Source organism: Phyllobates terribilis, unplaced genomic scaffold (assembly GCF_046119375.1).
Source record: "Phyllobates terribilis strain yellow unplaced genomic scaffold, ASM4611937v1 Scaffold_3__8_contigs__length_932513732, whole genome shotgun sequence".
In the NCBI taxonomy this organism is placed as follows: domain Eukaryota; kingdom Metazoa; phylum Chordata; class Amphibia; order Anura; family Dendrobatidae; genus Phyllobates; species Phyllobates terribilis.
In genome coordinates, this window is record NW_027362763.1 from 260,816,398 (window position 1) to 260,836,392 (window position 19,995).

The window sequence follows — 19,995 nt, forward strand, 5'->3', positions numbered from 1 at the left end:
TGCAGATTATTTAGTTCAACTATTTTTCAGAAGCTAATTTGCTCACCTTTGGTGTAGCTTGTGGCATAGCGTATCGACCTTTTAGGTCTGACTTAGATGCCTTGACTCCTTGATGTGCAGCTATAGTCTGGATACAACAGATCTCTCAGCCAGGAGACCGTGGAATGAAGGTCAGGAGAAAATGAAAGGATTCATCCAGTCTATTCGGCGCTCCCAGGAGACAGGCACCAGGCGGAGGTATTAAAAGTCTTCAAAAAAAAAAATCATCAAAAAAACAATACATAGAACATGTTCTATGTATTGTTTTCTGGATGATTTTTATCTAAGTAAATTTCTGAAGACTTTTAATACCTCCGCCTGGTGCCTGTCTCCTGGGAGCGCCGAATAGACTGGATGAATCCTTTCATTTTCTCCTGACCTGCATCTGTAGATGCGCACTCCATGCGTTCCAATGTGCGGATGGTACCCGGGTCTAGAGATGAGGAGACTCTCCTCCGGACCTGGGTACCGTAGAAAACTAAAAAAAAAAAAAAAAAGAGTAAAATAAAAAATAAATATATACTCACCTTCTGGCGGCCCCCGCTGCGCTCGTCCTCCTCGCATGCCGTCAGTTCGCGATGGACTGAAGGACCTGCGCTGACGTCATAGTCATGTGACTGGTCACCCGACGCTGACGTCGGCAGGTCCTTCAGTGTAACGCGATCTGCCGGCAGCCGGGACGGTGAAGCAAGACAGCGCGGGCCATCGGAAGGTAAGTATAGATTTATTTTTTATTTTTTGACATTCTCTCGGGTCACACTATATAAATCCATGCTGTTTGCATGGATTTATATAGTGTGACCAAGTTGTCAAGCACTTTCCAAGTGATGCTAAAATCGCTTGGAAAGCGCTTGTCAATCTGCATGCGGAAATGCATGTGAAGAACGCTTCACATCCGCATGTCCCTGGCAGGAAAAACACATGTACAATCCGCATTTACAATCCACATGTGTTTTTTCTGTCAGGGAGATGCAGAAACGCTCAGGAAAAAATCCGGAGCATTTCTGCATCGTGGGCACATAGCCTTAAAGAGATTTCCCCCTATCAACTTTTTTTTTTATTAACTCAATGTGGTTGTATTAAAGATAATTCAATTATCTATTACTTACCCTCCCCAGGTCCAGCGCTACATCTCCGCCGCCGTTTTGTTTGTGTACAGACTGCAATAGTGATATCATGCTAAAAGAGCTGCAACCAGTCACTGGGTAATCATGCTGACTACATTGGCAGAACACTGAGCAGAGTGATTGGCTGCAGTGTTGCTGAAATAACATCAACACTGCAACCTGTACACAATTACTGGAGCAGTGGCTGAGATGTAGCACTAGACCCAGTAGGGTGGGAATCTGCTGATTTTATTATTTTTAACATGACCACAAAGAATTAACTCAAAAAGTGGAAAGGAGGAAACCCATTTAATGCTCGTAGTTTACCACATGATATTAGGTTGGTCCATACTGTATGTTCTCAACATACTGATTGGGTTAGAAAACAGAAATTTTTACATTGATTTGGCTAAAAATGTTGAATCATAAAGACAATGAGCACAAGACTAATTAGGCAGATTGATGGTGATTCAGGGGTTGGCACGGATGCCTGGTAATACTGGGACATGCTCTCCTAATGCATGTGTGGGATTCATTTTGAGAATTTGCCTTTCTTTCCAGATCCTAAAACCATACGGATTTGGAGTAAAAATCCAAAAACCTAGAAAACTGCTTTAAAGGGAATCTATCAGTAGAATCAACCCTACGGCTAGGGTCATACCAGTGAATAGACTCTCATCTGAGAAAACCGGGTTGATTATGCAAATCACACTCTGATCATACTCTGATCTCAGTTTGATCAGAGTGTGATCAGAGTGTGATCAGAGTGTGATCAGAGTGTGATCAGAGTGTGAACAGAGTGTGAACAGAGTGTGAACAGAGTGTGATCCAACTCTCTCATATGAGGAGAAGATGGAGATTTTTTTTTCCATCTTCTCCATTGTGTGAGTGTGTGGAAATCAGACTGCACTCAGAAGTCATCCGAGTGCAGTCTTATTGATTTGCATGGCCGAGTGCGATCCAATCTAACTCGGGCATGCAGCGAATTTTTCTTGTAAAGACTCTGTCCGACGGAAAAAATCTGACATGTGCACGGCCCCATAGACTAACATTGGTCGGGGTGCGATCCGATATTTTGTTGGATTGCACTCAGACCAATAATAGGGTCTTTCTTTTTCTTTGCATCTTTGCATTCTGTGCAAGCCAGGAAATGGAAATCACATTTATAGAACTTCCCTGAGCTGGTGTCCACAGTTCGGGATCCGGTCCGTTGTCTGCCCTTATTCACACACAGACGTCAATTTGGACACATGGTAAGGTTTTAAATATTAGACAGAGTAGGACCATCCCGAATGGGGTCACCATGCCGTGGTGGCATGGCTTTTATATTATTTTTGATCAAAAACAGTGTTACTAAGAACCCTATGTTATTTAAATGCACTTTTGCTTTTTATTTTTTTTTACAGCAAGGTTTTTGTTCATTTTTTGGCTTCTTGTAGGTTTTTTCCCCCAATAAGGTCGCATTGGCTATTTCAGCAGGAAAGCTGAAGAAAATATTTTACGTCTATTCATATAATTGCCTAAGCCGTTTTAGGAGACATGGTTCTAGGCAGCTGACCAGAGATGTCTACAATACCTAAATCAAAACCCTTTATTTCAATCAGATTCTGAGATATATTATGTGCCAAAATCTGTGTGAAAACTATCCAGAAACTCAAGTAGCAAAGTGTGGGTTGCCAGCACCTTAGAGAGGCATTTTGCGCCCCCTAGCTCATGAACCATTAGTTCTCCCTAAGTCTCGTTCACCGGTCCATTATTGAACCCCTCATCCTCCAAGCACATGTAACTTGAGCAATACACTAAGGTAATTATAGATTATAGCTTGTACTTTGACCCCTTAGATCATCTTTTTCAATAACATTTTGAAAATTAAAAGTTATATGTTGCCATACATTTTCTTTTGCTTCTTGTTTATTTTATTTTTTGTGGATTTTTTGGGAACAATTTTATTACCCTAATCATAAACCTAACGCTAACCCTGTAGCCTTAAGCTTAACTCGAGTCATTAACCCAAAACCTAAACCAATTCCTAGCCCAAACCCTTATGCAGCTCTTAGCAATACATGAAGACAGTATTGACTCATGTGTACTATACCTGATTCACTGCTGTCTAAACTCATTAGTTGCTCATCTTGTGTCTCTGCAGGGCACAACAGTTGAGATGCATTTGTTATCGGCTGCTGCACTCTGCATAGGCAGCAACTTTGCAATTTAGGTCGCTGCCCATGCAGAGCACAGCAGCCAATGTCAAACTCATCTTGCCTGTGGTGCTCTGTGAAATCAGCTTCGGAGGACACTCACTGTGCCGATCCAAGTAGTTGTGGTGCTTGCAGACATCAATCAGTTGGCAGTAAGGGCAGTCTGGGGGAGGGTAAATGTGTGCCACCATAGACATTGGTACCCAGGGCAACCGCCCTTATGGCTACCCCACTGCATACCGGCATCCCATTGTTTCAATGGGAAATCTAAGTTCATACAACCAGAACATTTTCTTTAAAATCTACTTTAATTCATGGAAATCGTGGTTGGCAGACACATGCAGGTTGGCTCCTTTAAATTGGAATAATCCACAAAAGACACTATTTAAAATGTGAATCAACCTCAGATTTTTGCAACGGATTTTACTGCACATACAAGAACAAGACGTTATACTGTTAGCAACTTAGATTGTTAAAGCTGATTACTGCAAGTCTGGAACCTGAAAACACCTATCGAATGGATGATTTTACTGTGGGAAGAAATGGACTGCTTTACGTTTCCTAGCAGTGGCAGATGTAGGGAAAATGTGGAAATACATAGTGGATATCCAGATAAGTGGCTGTCAATGTAACAGGGACTGAGTGTAACATAGGTAGGGCGGCTGCTTATTATCGGCTCTGCTTCGGCTCACAGAATTAGTATTTTCTTCTGCAAATTGACTCTTCAGAGAGGAAGAGGACTAGAACTCTAGTGCCACCTATAGGAAGTAGCAATTATAGGTGGCACTAGAGTTCTAGTCCACTTCCTCTCTGAAGAGTCAATTTGCATATCTTCCAGAGGCTTAAAAGTCTCCTCACCTTGACATGCTTATCATGTCACTCTGTGCAAGGAGAAATGGTACCTATTTTATTCTGATTATTACTATTTTCAGAAAAGTAGCACACATGAATATCAGTAAGATGTAAGCCTTACCTTCTATTCCTAGCACCTTTTGTTCCTTGTTTTCTTCCGAAACCTCAAACTTCTGTATAATGTCCAGGCAGTATTCTGTTGTCACATTATTCATCTGTTTGGAGAAATGACAGCACTGTTGTGAGCTGTTCTTGTCTATAGTACATCGAGTGTTAATTCAGTCGAAAGTCTGGACCCAGGGCTATGGCAGAAATCCCTTTGATAAAGCTTGAAATGCAGTGAACCGTAAATAAACTGTCAGCACAAACGTTATAAATATTGAATTTTAGGAGAACTCCAAAGAATCCTACACCTTATCTACAAAGGATAGAAAGCAAAAGGCTTAATAACATGGAGGATCAGATGGAGAAGGCCATAGATACTGGTCAATAGCACCCTCTCGCTGAAAATCATACCAGACACTCAGAGCAACTCTGGCAATGATTCATCAAAATAATCAACTGCAATAAACTCGCATGTAATGATAAAAAACAGAGCTTGGACTACTATAAAATGCCAATAAAGGGATTGTCAGCATTTTAAGTTGAGGGTTCATGGGGGTCTGACCCATGTAATTCTCATAAGTAAAATAATAATTGAACATCCAGGCACAGCATCTTCTACGGCATTCTAAGCAACTCACGTGAAAGCGTCCATATGGAAAACCCCACCAATCATACACTGGATTGGCAATCAACTAAAAATCACAGAAAATCTAATTAACATGCAAGGAGTTTGTATGTTCTCCCCATACTTGCGCGGGTTTCCTCCCACACTCTAAAGACATATGGATAGGGAATCTAGATTGTGAGCCCCATTGGGGACAGTAACCATAATGTCTGTAAAGTGCTGTGGAATTAATGGCGCTATAAGTGAGTAAAATAAATTAATTAATTAACATGGCTCTGGGTCTCCGTTTTGGAATAGTCTACATGAAAAACTGAGCAATTTGATTATGTGTATAAGCAATAAAAAACGTCACCCAATAGGGTTGTCCAAAGTTTGTTTTTGTTTTGTTTTGTTTTTTAATTCAGACCCAGACTAGTCCATAAGCTTAAAAAAAAAAATACACTCACCAATCTATCCTGATACTCCTCCATACAGCGCCCCCAGTTGCCTAATAGTTTCCTTGCTTCGAACTTAGGAGTGATTTTAATGAAGTGTGTAATGTGTCAAGATTCCACCCCTCAGTGTGTCTGGGATGCAGTTACTGACAGCTCAGCTATATAATCTGGTACAGGGACGAGCTGAAGCTGTCAGTACTTTGATTGACAGCTCAGGGTCCAGTCTGGTGCAGGGGTGTGCTGAGCTGTTGGTGTTTTGTTTGACAGCTCGGCAGTCCAATCTGAGACTGGGAGGTTCTGGGCTGTCTCCAGGTGTTCATTGTCCCAGGTGCTTGCCCAGCTACTTAGCTCTGCCATTAGTCCCAGACCTCTGCCAGACATACATTCAGCTCTGTGTGGTTTGTCTCTCTGTGCCTTGTGTTCTGTTAGTCGATCTTTTGTTGCCTGACCTTGGACCTCATTCTGACCATTCATCTGTTTAACCCTTTTGTTCTGATGCACTATCTTCCTGGTATTCTGACCTCGGACCGTTACCTGACTACGCCTTTGTCTCTTCCTACTGTTTGTGAGGTACCCTCCTGGCTTTTGACCTCTGACTCCTTTACTATCCGGACTCACGGCTTGTCCGTAAGAAGTGACTTAGTGTCACATAATGTGTATTTGATCTCCAAAAAGCTCTCCAAAAGCAGATGTGGAGGGAGGAAGCCTTAGGCATGATGTATTTATTGAAGAAAGAGTTTGCTTGTCTGGCTTGATCCCAATTAAAAAAACAAAAAGCTATGAAATCCCTTCTTAATTCATTAAAATCCATATCCAAGTGGTAAGCGGGGTATAATAACTACCAACGCGTTTTGAATCCATCTTGGTGTTACACACATCATCTTTCTACTGGTCTCCTGGACATAAAACCCACTTCTTCTAATACAACTACACCCTAGTTTACGTGTGTGATGACGTTAAGCCGTAATTAACTGTCTTAGGCCACGTTCACATGCTCAGTATTTGGTCAGTATTTTACCTCAATATTTGTAAGCCAAAACCAGGAGAGAAGCAATTAGAGGAAAAGTATAACAGAAACACATCACCACTTCTGTATTTATCACCACTCCTGGTTTTGGCTTACAAATACTGAGGTAAAACACTGACCAAATACTGAACGTGTGAAAGTGGCCTTACAAGCATCTTTTCTTAATAGAATGTTGACATAAAAATGATGAATTAGTTACAATGTCTACATAATCATTTTTTTAATCAACCATCTTCAACATCAGAAAAATTTCATTATACCCAGACTGCATCGATATCGATCACTGTATCGCACCGTTTTTTCTTCAGCATTTCTAAACGTCCATAAATTGCGAATTCTCGCGCTCTCCAGGATTGAATATGGACAAGCATGAGAGCTGGTGTGTTTTCTCTATACTCGTAAACATATACATTTATGTATACTCAATCCTCAATAAGATAAGCATGCATGCTCAGCAAAGCCGAGCTTGCATGTTTATGGAGGAGTCAGGTAAAATAGCTAGACTATAGCTACTGCGTATGTATGAGAAGCTTTACAGACAGCCATTTAGTTTGGATCGAACAAATTCTTCTAGGTCCTTCATAAAAGAAAACTTTTCCTGTTTTAAAGTAACTTTCTATGAGTTATCTTTCAGATCCTGATTACATGCGACAATCAAATACATTATAGTGATTGGGAGACAAAAAAAAAATCTAGCAGAGAGACATCCATCAGACCAATGGGCCAATTTAAAGTGATTTATCTGGACAGAAATAGGTCAAAATCTGTACAAGGATGACATACTGTATGAAACTGCACTTACAATACTTCCATATCAAATTATAGAAATAAGTGAGACTGAACACAAGGTTTATCAAAAATTTTATGGCTTCTCCGTGAGCACACACAGGCGGCTGTACAACACGGTATCATCCTCAAAGGGACGGGACATGTGATACCCGAGCTGGGCTCTATTATTATTATTAATCATATGTAATTGAACTGTATGAAAGTGTCTGGAAATATGATGCATGTAGGGCCTGATTCATTATTGCATTTGCGTCTTTTTTTCACATGTTTTTGGCGTTTTGCGCCTTTTTTTCGTTAGCACCAAATTCAGCTTTCCATTTGCGCCTTTTTTGAAGTCTACTTAAGTTTTCGCTTGATTTTTTTTTTTGTTTGCCATTGTGGTCATGGTTTAGGGTTTCCAGATATTTTTGTCTGATTCATCATTTCAAAAAGTCGCAAATGTATTCTAGTCCCCCATGGAGTGATTTTATGTATGAATGTATAGAATTTTTTTTAACAATTTTTACAACATTTTGTAAAACATGCAGCTTTTTATTGTAAAAAGTTGCACAAATAGTTAGAAAAAGAAACCACAAATTTTTGCTTACCGTATTTTTTGGACTATAAGACACACCCCAAATTTTGGGGTGGAAAATAGGAAAAAAATATTTTTTATAAGATGGGGGTCCGTCTTATAGTCTGAATAGGTATGGTATCTTACTTGGGGGCGGTGGAGTGGGTGTCACAGGAGGCAGGGTCCTTCAGTAAGCCGGCGGAAATGGAGGAATGCCGTGGACCCTGGGTGTGAGAACGCGGTGCTCCAGCAGCAGGGAGTTGCGGTGGTGGTGGAGTGGGATCGCAGGGCCCTCATTCCCTCCCTCAGGAACCTGGCCACGCAGCAGAAGAGGTGAGATGCTGCGGGGCCAGTGTCTGGCTGTCGGCGGTGAGGCAGAGCGGCGTGCGCTGCTTTCTGGTGGCCTCAGCCATCATCCTGAAGCCGTGATCTACAGGAAAATGGCTGTCCGAGCTCAGAGTCTGTGCCGGCTGGGGCGGCCATTTTCCTGTAAATCATGTAAATCATAAAGCAGCGCCCGTCCCGCTCAGCCTCACTGCTGGCAGCCAGACATTTCTCCACAGCATCTCACCTCTTCTGCTGTCACCGCTGCAGGATTTCTGAGGGAGGGAACGGAGGGCACTGCGATCCCATTCCACCAGGACCGCAACTATCCGGTAAGCTACGTTCGGACCATAAGATGCACCCTTATTTTCCTCCAAAATTTTGGGGGAAAAAAGTGCGTCTTATGGTCCTAAAAATACGGTACTTTGTGCAAAGAACATGCAATGAAATACAAAAAAATAACCAATCAATATATACATAAGAGATCTATCCTCTAGTTCATACATATGAAATATTTTGCTGTCCAAATTTAGCAGGCATGCAAGAGCAAAAAACATGCAATAAGAAACAAAAAGTAACCAATAAAAATATATATGATCGAGATCTATCCTCTAGTTCATACACATGAAATATTTTGCTATTCAAATTTAATACGAAGGATGGAGCGTACAGTAATGTGGAGAAATGTTACGTGCTAAATGCATTTGTTCAATTTGTTCAGACGACAACCGCTTCCTTGTGGAGAGTAATGTTGTACATAACAGATTGCGAGAAAGGGGATAAGGAAGTCCGTTGATTCAAGGTGCATTCACCAAAGTATAAAACAAAACAAGAAATCAACTATCTAATAAGAAAAATATTCTCCCAAATATGAATAATGACGCATCTGTTACTTTTTCCACATCCTACAGCCTACACTATAATCGAATCAAAAATATTATCCAAAAAAATCTTCCAGTCATCAATCAAGATGACACATTTAGAAATCATATCTCAGGGCAGCACGTTTGTGGCAAAGAGAGGCAAGATGCTTTCTCCAAAGACCGTTCCAAAGTCTGATGAAAAAACCTGTTGGTTTCTTCAAGTGTAATGGAAACCGATGTAACATGTGCGCCTTTGCTGCAGACAAAACAAAAAGCTTTCAATCTTCTCAAGATGTTCATTATATCCAAGAATTCATTAACTGCGATACCCATCATATAGTATATTCTATTTTCTGTAATTTATATAAAGTACAATACGTAGGATGAACCACTAGAAAATTAAAATAGAGAATTTCCGAACACTTATATAATATATCTAAAAAAATGGATCGTATTCTGGCGCTGTCAAACATTTTGTTATTATGGTGATTTAACGCACTTTAAATTCTTCGGTATAGAAAGAGTGCCATATCCCCCCAGAGGAGGTAGTTGGCAAAAAAGCCTTATGCTGAAGAAGCATTCTGGATATTAAATTTAGAAAGCAAACATCCCAAAGGTATGAGTTATTGGAGCGATCTTTTTTATATATATTCATTTGTCATTCTATGTACAGTACAGACCAAAAGTTTGGACACACTTTCTCATTTAAAGATTTTTCTGTATTTTCATGACTATGAAAATTGTACATTCACACTGAAGGCATCAAAACTATGAATTAACACATGTGGAATTATATACTTAACAAAAAAGTGTGAAACAACTGAAAATATCTCTTATATTCTAGGTTGTTCAAAGTGGCCACCTTTTGCTGTGATGACTGCTTTGCACACTCTTGGCATTCTCTTAATGAGTTTCAAAAGGTAGTCACCGGAAATGGTTTTCACTTCACAGGTGTGCCCTGTCAGGTTTAATAAGTGGGATTTCTTGCCTTATAAATGGGGTTGAGACCATCAGTTTTGTTGTGCAGAACTCTGGTGGATACACAGCTGATAGTCCTACTGAATAGGCTGTTAAAATTTGTATTATGGCAAGAAAAAAGCAGCTAAGTAAAGAAAAACGAGTGGCCATCATTACTTTAAGAAATGAAGGTCAGTCAGTCCGAAAAATTGGGAAAACTTTGAAAGTGTCCCCAAGTGCAGTTGCAAAAACCATCAATCGCTAGAAAGAAACTGGTTCACATGAGGACCGCCCCAGGAAAGGAAGACCAAGAGTCACCTCTGCTTCTGAGGATAAGTTTATCCAAGTCACCAGCCTCAGAAATCGCAGGTTAACAGCAGCTCAGATTAGAGACCAAGTCAATGCCACACAGAGTTCTAGCAGCAGACACATCTCTTCAAAAACTATTAAAAGGAGACTTTGTGCAGCAGGCCTTCATGGTAAAATAGCTGCTAGGAAACCACTGCTAAGGACAGGCAACATGCAGAAGAGACTTGTTTGGGATAAAGAACACAAGAAATGTACATTAGATCAGTGGAAATCTGTGTTTTGGTCTGATGAGTCCAAATTTGAGATCTTTGGTTCCAACCACCGTGTCTTTGTGCGATGCAGAAAAGGTGAACGGATGGACTCTACATGCCTGGTTCCCACCATGAAGCATAGAGGAGGAGGTGTGATGGTGTGGGGGTGCTTTGCTGGTGACACTGTTGGGGATTTATTCAAAATTGAAGGCATACTGAACCAGCATTGCTACCACAGCATCTTGCAGCGGCATGCTATTCCATCCGGTTTGCATTTAGTTGGACCATCATTTATTTTTCAACAGGACAATGACCCCAAACACACCTCCAGGCTGTGTAAGGGCTATTTGACCAAGAGGGAGAATGATGGGGTGCTACGCCAGATGACCTGGCCTCCACAGTCACCAGACCTCAACCCAATCAAGATGGTTTGGGGTGAGCTGGACCGCAGAGTGAAGGCAAAAGGGCCAACAAGTGCTAAGCATCTCTGGGAACTCCTTCAAGATTGTTGGAAGACCATTTCCGGTGGCTACCACTTGAAGCTCATCAAGAGAATGCCAAGAGTGTGCAAAGCAGTCATCAAAGCAAAAGGTGGCTACTTTGAAGAACCTAGAATATAAGACATATTTTCAGTTGTTTCACACTTTTTTGTTAAGTATATAATTCCACATGTGTTAATTCATAGTTTTGATGCATTCAGTGTGAATGTATTATTTCCATAGTCAAGAAAATACAGAAAAATCTTTAAATGAGAAGGTGAGTCCAAACTTTTGGTCTGTACTGTACATTACTGTACGCATGCTTTGTATTAAATCTGAATAGCAAAATATTTCATTTGTATGAACTAGAGGATAGATCTCCCTTATACAGTGGGTACGGAAAGTATTCAGACCACTTTAAATTTTTCACTCTTTGTTTCATTGCAGCCATTTGATAAATTCTAAAAAGTTCATTTTTTTTCTCATTAAAGTACACTTTGCACCTTTGCATCTTGACTGAAAAAAACAGAAATGTGGAAGTTTTTGTACATTTATTAAAAAAGAAAAACTGAAATATCACATGGTCATAAGTATACAGACCCTTTGCTCAGACACTCATATCTAAGTCACATGCTGTCCATTTCCTTGTGAAAAGGCACACACCTGTCTATATAAGACCTCACAGCTCAAAGTGCATGTCAGACCAAATGAGAATCATGAGCTCAAAGGAACTGCCCAAGGAGCTCAGACAGAATTGTGGCAAGGCACAGATCTGGCCAAGGTTATAAAAGAATTTCTGCATTACTCAAGGTTCCCAAGAGCACAGTAGCCTCCATAATCCCCAAATGGATGAAGTTTTGGACCACCAGAAGTCTTCCTAGACCTGCCCGTCCAGCCAAACTGAGCAATCATGGGAGAAGAGCCTTGGTGAAAGAGGTAAAGAAAAACCCCAAGATCACTGTGGCTGAGCTCCAGAGATGCAGTAGGGAGATGGGAGAAAGTTCCACAAAGTCAACTATCACTGCAGTTTCTCCACCAGTCAGGCCTTTATGGCAGAGTGTCCCGACGGAAGCCTCTCCTCAGTGCAAGACACATGAAAGCCCGCATAGAGTTTGCTCAAAAACACATGAAGGACTCCCAGACTATGAGAAATAAGATTCTCTGGTCTGATGAGACAAAGATAGAACTTTTTGGCGATAATTCTAAGCGGTATGTGTGGAGAAAACCAGGCACTGCTCATCACCTGCCCAATACAATCCCAACAGTGAAACATGGTGGTGGCAGCATCATGCTATGGGGGTGTTTTTCAGCTGCAGGGACAGAATGACTGGTTGCAATTGAAGGAGACATGAATGCGGCCAAGCACAGAGATATCCTGGATGAAAACCTCTTCTAGAGTGCTCTGGACCGCAGACTTGGCCAAAGGTTCACCTTCCAACAAGACAATGACCCTAAGCACACAGCCAAAATAACAAAGGAGTGGCTTCAGAACAACTCTGTGACTAGTTGTCTCGTGCATCCTAGTCAAATATTCCATATGACCCCCCCCCCCCCCCCAAAATCACTGATTGGCAGCTTTCTGTGTATTGACAAAAAGCTGCCAATCAGTGGTGTGGGTGGGGATGTACTGAGCTCAGGATTCAGAGAACTGGGAGATCTGCTGCAGAGAAAATAGTGATTTTAACAAAATGACAACATGAAGCCCAGTAAGTGATAAATCACTGGAATCAGAGTCTCTACCTCTACATTATGTTGCTCTCATATATTGGTGAAAGACTCCCTTTAAAGTAAGACTGGGGAGTAGATTCTATATTCCTTCTACAGCCAAAGTATCTAAGCTGGGGATCCCAACTAACCGCGCACTGTGCTGAATATCATGTTGCACAATGGGATTTTTACACACTTTGCTGCATCTAATGCCAAGCAATTACCCAAAAATACTCAGGTTACTGCTAGGTCTGCAGTACCCACAAAAATAATACGTCTCTTTATAAACAGAACAGTTAAAGAATATACCTAGATAATCCATCCATCTACTTAACAATGCAATACACTGGCTGGTAAAGATATCCAATCATTTCAGCAATACAGAATACTGTAGCTGTGATAAAATCTCCACTACGACCTGCTTTTTTTTTTTCAGCCCATTGCTGGATGACAATTCATAGACAGATGGTACATTGACCGAGTCAAATATCTGAACTGAGGGAGATGCCTGTGATTTAAACTCCGGCTTATTATTAATAAAAAATAAAATAACCCGTGAAATACACAACATTTGTTCATGGATTATGAAGGAAGCGAGACCATTTGTAGTAAGTGCTTGCATAATGTACTCTCCGATGTAATGCTAGGAATCTGTGATACAGAATATAGATGCTGCAGTGGAGGTTATCGGCCACATTGCTCAGCATTCATTTCCTCTTCTGATACTTCAGGTAATGCTTTGTCTCAACATTTGCCACAGAAGGACAATCAGGAGGCCAATAAAATCATTAGATCATTGCCTATTTCCACCCAAATTTGTCAGGTAAGTCTGACTTGATTTAAGGAGAACCTGTCAGGTCCTTTAACATTTTTTTAATCCAACACCGTCCGGTTTCAGAACGTTATTCCTGCATAACAGGGTTGTCCCCTTTCAGAAAAGTTTAACCTATAAGCTCTGTTAGTACACTATAAACTGTGCATTACTCACCCGTCCCAGGTCCAGCACTGACTCGCCACCGCTGCTCCTAGTGTCTGCTGTAGAGTACAGCATTGAAATCACATCAACAAAGCGACAATAACTGAACTCAGCGCCTCTGTCGATGTAGATGGCATGACCGCTCAGAGCCGCTGAACTCACTGAATGGCTGCCGCAATGCCGACGTGACATCAGAGCTGCAGAAAATAACAGACAGCAGGGCAGTGGCAGAGACTAAGGGAAAGTAAAGCAAAGGTTTTTTATTTACTAACGGAGCCTGTAGGAAAAAGTTTTCTAAAAGGGGATACCCCCTTTAAAATAATGTTTTTTTTTGTTTCATACTAATGTATATATCGGTGCAAAATCAAGTTATAAAGTGCCACTTCTCCTATGCAAAATAAACAGTCCAGCGGGGCGTGTACAGACTAGTCCGGCCTTAGTTGCTGCAATCACGGCATCCTGCACATGACTGATGATCTCTGTATTGTCCAAGTCTTCTTCTCAGTCCTGTGAAGCTTACGCAAGTGTGCGGCCTCTTTTCTTCCTGGGCTTGTGCGGCCTCTTTTCTTCCTGGGCATGTGCAGTGCACCAATGACACCAGGGACATTTGTGCATTTCCAGACAGCAAAAACTTTGCACATATGCACGAGATTCACAGGACTGATGTGAAGATGTGGGCAGTGCAGAGAACATCAATCATGCCCAGGGGGGCCATGACTGCAGAAACTGGCGGTGTATTGGACAAGTAGACTTCCCGACTGACTAGTCATGCTTATTTGCATACGGCGAGAGACTATATATAATCAATTTTGCACAAATGCATTTGTTTGGAACATCAAAAACATTATTTTAGTGCACAAATGTGACTCTAAAATGTAATGCTGATCCTATAAAAGCATTGGGGGACCTGATAGCTTCCCTCTAATTTATATGGTTGCTTTGGAAACAAGCACTCTGTGCCCTAGTAAGAAACAAGTAACCAGTCATCTCACTACCGCAGACCTCGTGGTCTGAACTCTGGTCTGATGCCCTACTTCAAGAGCATTTCTCACCATCATAGATCATTATACAGATTACACATCAATTGTGATAAACCTTGGATTATATAACAAAAAGCCATGCAGATTATTTGTATACCTTTTGTTCCATTTTAAGAAATTGGGCAAGTTCATCCACTGTTAAATGATCTTTCTTATCACTGTAACTTAGGAGCAGCAGGTACAGATCTCTCCGTAATGACATCATCTTGTAGAACACCGAGAACTCCTCAAAGGTTAACGTGCCCTGATTCTCATCCGTGTCTGCCTCCTGAAAAACAAAGGGTTCTCATCGTAAAACATGAAGTCAGCCCAAAATCAGATGGTGCTTATCGACGGTCATATTTATCAATGTTTCATCATAATTATTTATTGGCTTAATCCATCACTAGCAAGTGACAGCACACAGTGACCTTGGATGCTAAATGTATGATGGCCTAGTGTATGGAGAACTACGAACTAAGAAGAGGCCGTTCCCACAAATCATCTGCCGGGATTATGGGAGTCAGAGACCCAGCGATATAATATCGATAGCCTATCCTTATGGTCCATTTAGGAAGGTAGATCTCTGACCATACATGATGATTGGCTACAAACAAGTAGCTCAGCCATTGTTGAATGGTCCATTCGCATGATCCCATACAATGTGTATGGGGATGGAACAATCACTAAAACGATCATTAAGTACACATACAGCATTGTCGGCAGCACATACCATGATTAGAAGTTTATGTGTGACTAAGTCTCTGAAATTGTGGCATTACATGAACAAATTGTACATATCAGATTAATTGCACTTAATATTGTGGAGTGCATGTAGCAAATGTACTAATAAGGATATTTATTGCTATATTTATAGGGGTAACCTGCATGTACTTTGACTGACTGTCTGCTGTACACTGCACACACTCACTGCAGAACAGACTGTCAATCAAAGTACCAAGGAGTGATTACAGCCACACTCACTATAAAATAAGCAGTGACTGTAACAGCTCTGTGCACCGCCCTGATGACAGGAAGTGAGCGGCTGCAGGGAGAAGAAAACTTCATTTTCTACCTGTAGCGCTGCTCCAGTAAATTCTGAAATCACTGTTTCACAGGGCACTGAAATCTGACAATCTGCCTTTTTCTGCTTATGTCTATCTTACTAGAGCAGTCTGTATAACCAATTATAATCCTAGACAATTTCTAACAAAACTAAAGTAAAAAAGCTTTCAAGGGCAGGACTGAAAGAAACTTCTAATGCCTCAAATTAGAAAAGGTCCGAAATACTGTATATGTGTCAAGGCTAATTACATTTTTTAAAGCCAAATATACTAGCAAACTATTTGGTTTATTACATATCTAGAAAAACAGTAAATGAGAGCAGCTCTGAAAGAAGCTTGTGTGCCAACAAGACGTATTGTGGCTGCTGTAGACTCTCCTTAGAGACGCAGTTGTGGCACTCGTTTCATCATTGTGTATGCTTCGAGCATCTGCCTAAGAGGATTTACTCAGGATTTACCAAACATTCGACAGAGGTTTTCTAATATATGTTTCTTTTTATTTAAGTCTTGAGGACAGGCCAGCGGTCAGACTGCCTTCCAGAAATGTAGTTTAACTGGAATAACCTGTAATTTTGTCGTTAAGGTTCAAGGGAACCTATCGGCATGGTTGTGCTGCCCTGCCTGAAGACAGCATACCTATCAGCTTGGTTGTGCTGCCCTGCCTGAGGACAGCATACCTATCGGCTTGGTTGTGCCGCCCCGCCTGAGGACAGCATACCTAGCGGCTTGGTTGTGCTGCCATGCCCGAGGACAGCATACCTATCGTCTTGGTTGTGCTGCCCTGCCTAAGGACAGCATCTAGTGACAGACAAGCGGAGTTCAGCGATCTATCACTTATATGCAGTAGCTTTTAATATTTAACACACGGCCAATAAGGAGTCTGACGACAAATCTCCAACTGCTGATTGACAGCTTCTGCCCAACTACTCAACATAGGGAGAGAGCTCTCATTCAGTGTCTAAATGGCAGGGACTGTGAATGAATTCATGAATTCATCAGACTTCTGCCCTCAAAATGGACTCAGTGGTCACATACTGCAAATATACAAATGGAAGTTTTCAAGCGCTACTGTCGTAAGATCGGTTACTACTTTAAGTTGCCGTTGGCACAGTAAAGCTAATCTGACAGGTTCCTTTAACTCCTAATTTACAGGCCATCCTATTTCCTCCAAAAAATGCTATTTACCTGCAGATATAGGGGTAATCTGGAAGTAATTCACATTTATAATCATGTCTGGCTGGTTTACTGGAGCACCCGTTCAGCTGTCTGTTTATTGTGAAAAAGCATTCCCAGGAAAGCTCATTTATGAAAATGATGAAGTAAATGCACCTTAATTTACTATCAATCCTGTAAAGATCTGAGGTTGTGGGTTGGAAGTAATCACCTAGGCAGGTTAACAATGCAATAATATCTTATTGATCACAGCCTTGGTAATAAAGCAATTCCAGGTAAATAGCCAAAATACAGTTCTCTCAGTCCTCAAGTTCCCAATCTGGGTTCAGTAGTTCCACTGGCTTTGTATCAGGCCATACTCACTGTCTCCCAACTTTTGGTTGGCCCACAGATTTCGTATCTCCAGCCAGTATAGTCTGTAGTCACAGTCCATGAACCTCTAGACGGCAGATAAAACAATGAAAGCACAGGTATCCAGTAGCAGCAGTCCTTTTAAGAAAGTTTAAATCCAAACGACATAATTCATAATGTTAACATGTTTATTCATCCATCCTTCCAAGTCCACGGTCTCCATCCTCTTCCTTCAATCCTTCCACACAACTCTCCCTAAAACATGACTCTCCTTTCTTTCACTGGGATCAGTCCCCTCCCAGGTCAGAAGTAATCACACCCTCCCCCTTAAACATTCACTGTTCGCTAAAACAATGAAGAATATTCTAGAAGCCTTCATCTGAGGCTGCATGTAATACCCCCTGTGGTGACGGCTCCACTGTGTCTACAATCTACATACACATAATGAGATTATTGGCTATTGGAACAATGGTTAGATACTCCTGAGATACAGATATCCTGAGATACAGATTAGTGGAATGCTGGACATTTTACAAGTGAATCTAGTGCACATACTGACAAGTCAGGAGAACTATGTAAAACATAAAAAGTAAATCACAAATAAAACACAATAATAATATTAACAAAAATGGTGGTCCGTTGCTGGAAAAGTATCATAGTCTTTAGAAAGTGGGCAGCTCCTTATATACCTCCCCCACTTTTTCAGCACGGACACGAATGTAAGAGGTCTCGCCTTTATGAGAACGAAACTTTGTATCATCCAGTTTCCTCAAAGCATATTCCATGTCGTCCTTGCGAATACACTCCACAGTCCCCATTCCACCCTGGTATAAGTCAGTGTAATAGACATCTCCAGCTTCTCTCATATGGTCTTTCAGATCCTGCCAACTTAAAGATGGGGGAAGCCCTGAGACAAGGACTCTGTATTTAGTTCGCTGGATCAGGGGTCTGTCCCTTCCAAGGGGTCCTCCATATCCTCCCCCTGATCCCCAGTTTGTCCTGGGAAACTCCACACGTGCCCGATGAGAACCAAACTTGTATCCATTGCGACGAACCCCAGAGTGCTGACACCCAGTTACGGGGATGGTCACTTGGCGGCCTGGTAAAGGAAGCTCTGGAGGAACAGTATCTGGGCTTACCAGGGTGAGGGTAGATCCAGTGTCCCGAAGTCCCTGGGCCTCCTCTCTGATGTAATTTACCTCCCCCAGATTACATTCATTCATTGTGACAGTCATTGCATTTTTTGTATTACTCACCAAAGGTGGGGGGTTAGTCTGCACCTTTCAGCTGAAACAGTGAGAACCGGTCTTTGGCTTTGGGTTACGACATTGGCCCAGTGGCACACCAATCCTCGTCCTGGGTTGTGATGTGGGCTAGAATATTCCCAGCATTCCCTGGCAAAATGCCCCATGCGGCCACAGTTATGGCAGTTTAGCCCTCCTCGCCCCAACACAGACTGAACTTGGGGGCTTGGAAAACCTCCCCCTCTTTGTGAAGTCCAAAATCCCTGCAGTTCCTCATCTGGCCGATCCATGGGTCTCGATGGCCCCCCTGTAAAATCCTGTTCCTGACTCACTGGGGCTGTACTTCCACGTTGCCCTGGTCGATTAGTAGACCAATCATCAGCCAATCTGGCAGCCTCATCCAGGCTGAGTGGTTTTCTATCTGCCACCCATTCTTTTAAATTACCTGGGAGCTTTGACATAAATTGTTCCAGCATGATTATGTCCATTACATGTTCTGCTTCCTGAGCCCTCAGTCCTTCTATCCACCGAGTGCATGCCGTACGTAGTGTATTAGCAAACTCCCGATGTGTGTGTGCAGCGGGTTTGTCAGGCTCCCGAAACTTCCTCCGGTAGGTTTCCGGCGTGACCGCATACCTCTCTAGTAATGCGCTGCGAATGGTATAGTAACATCTCTGATTCCCAGAAGACAAGTTATTAAAAGCTTCTCTTGCTTTTCCGATCAGGCCAACACTCAAAAATCTGGGCCAGTCACTGACTGACACCTCATGCAGCATACAGAGGTTCTCAAATAACCGGAGATGTTCATCAATATCCGAGGTGTCCTCATTGAACTGTGGTATATCCCGGTACCTTAAAGATGCAGGCCCCTCTCAGCTGTTATCCACTGTCCTCTGCAATGGGGCGGGTTGGGGTACTGCTACATGCACACCCAGATATTTGTTTAGCACTGCCGCCTGCTCTATCTCCGTAGCCCGATCTCCTAGCGCATCCAGCATCCGCCTCAACGCAGTCAGTCGATCCTCCACCATATGGATGACAGCCCTGGGATGTTGTCCCTCATCCACGTCTGAACTGACCTCCTTATGTGGTTGTTCCTGGTCCCAAGCGTTGCATTAGGGTCGCCTGATTGTCCTCCGGCAACCACTCTAGTTCTCTCTCAGAGCAAAGGGTTCTCATCTCCTCCTTCTTGAGCCTCTTGTAGATGGAGTCTGCCATTTCTTCTGCCAAGTCACCTCTCAGTAACTTTCCCTGGTATGCTGTCCAGAGATAGGTGATCCCACCGCTTGCCACCGCTTGTAAAGATCTGAGGTTGTGGGTTGTAAGTAAACACCTAGGCAGGTTAACAATGCAACAATATTTTATTGATCACAGCCTTGGTAATAAAGCAATTCCAGGTAAATAGCCAAAATACAGTTCTCTCAGTCCTCAAGTTCCCAATCTGGGTTCAGTAGTTCCACTGGCTTTGAATCAGGCCATACTCACTGTCTCCCAACTTTTGGTTGGCCCACAGATTTCGTATCTCCAGCCAGTATGGTCTGTAGCCACAG

General features: G+C 42.1%; 1 protein-coding gene across 7 annotated transcripts in view; it reads right to left on the minus strand.

Annotated features, from left to right (window-relative positions):
- The window catches only part of PLCH1 (phospholipase C eta 1), a 367,659-nt gene that overhangs the window by 95,087 nt on the left and 252,577 nt on the right, over positions 1-19,995 (minus strand). For all 7 annotated transcript variants that reach the window (XM_073674758.1, XM_073674759.1, XM_073674757.1 and 4 more), the window contains 2 exons: positions 14,732-14,902; positions 4,317-4,410 (listed from right to left, as the gene is read on the minus strand). In XM_073674758.1, the coding sequence (XP_073530859.1) occupies positions 4,317-4,410; positions 14,732-14,902 (265 nt within the window). The remainder of the gene's footprint in view (positions 1-4,316; positions 4,411-14,731; positions 14,903-19,995) is intronic.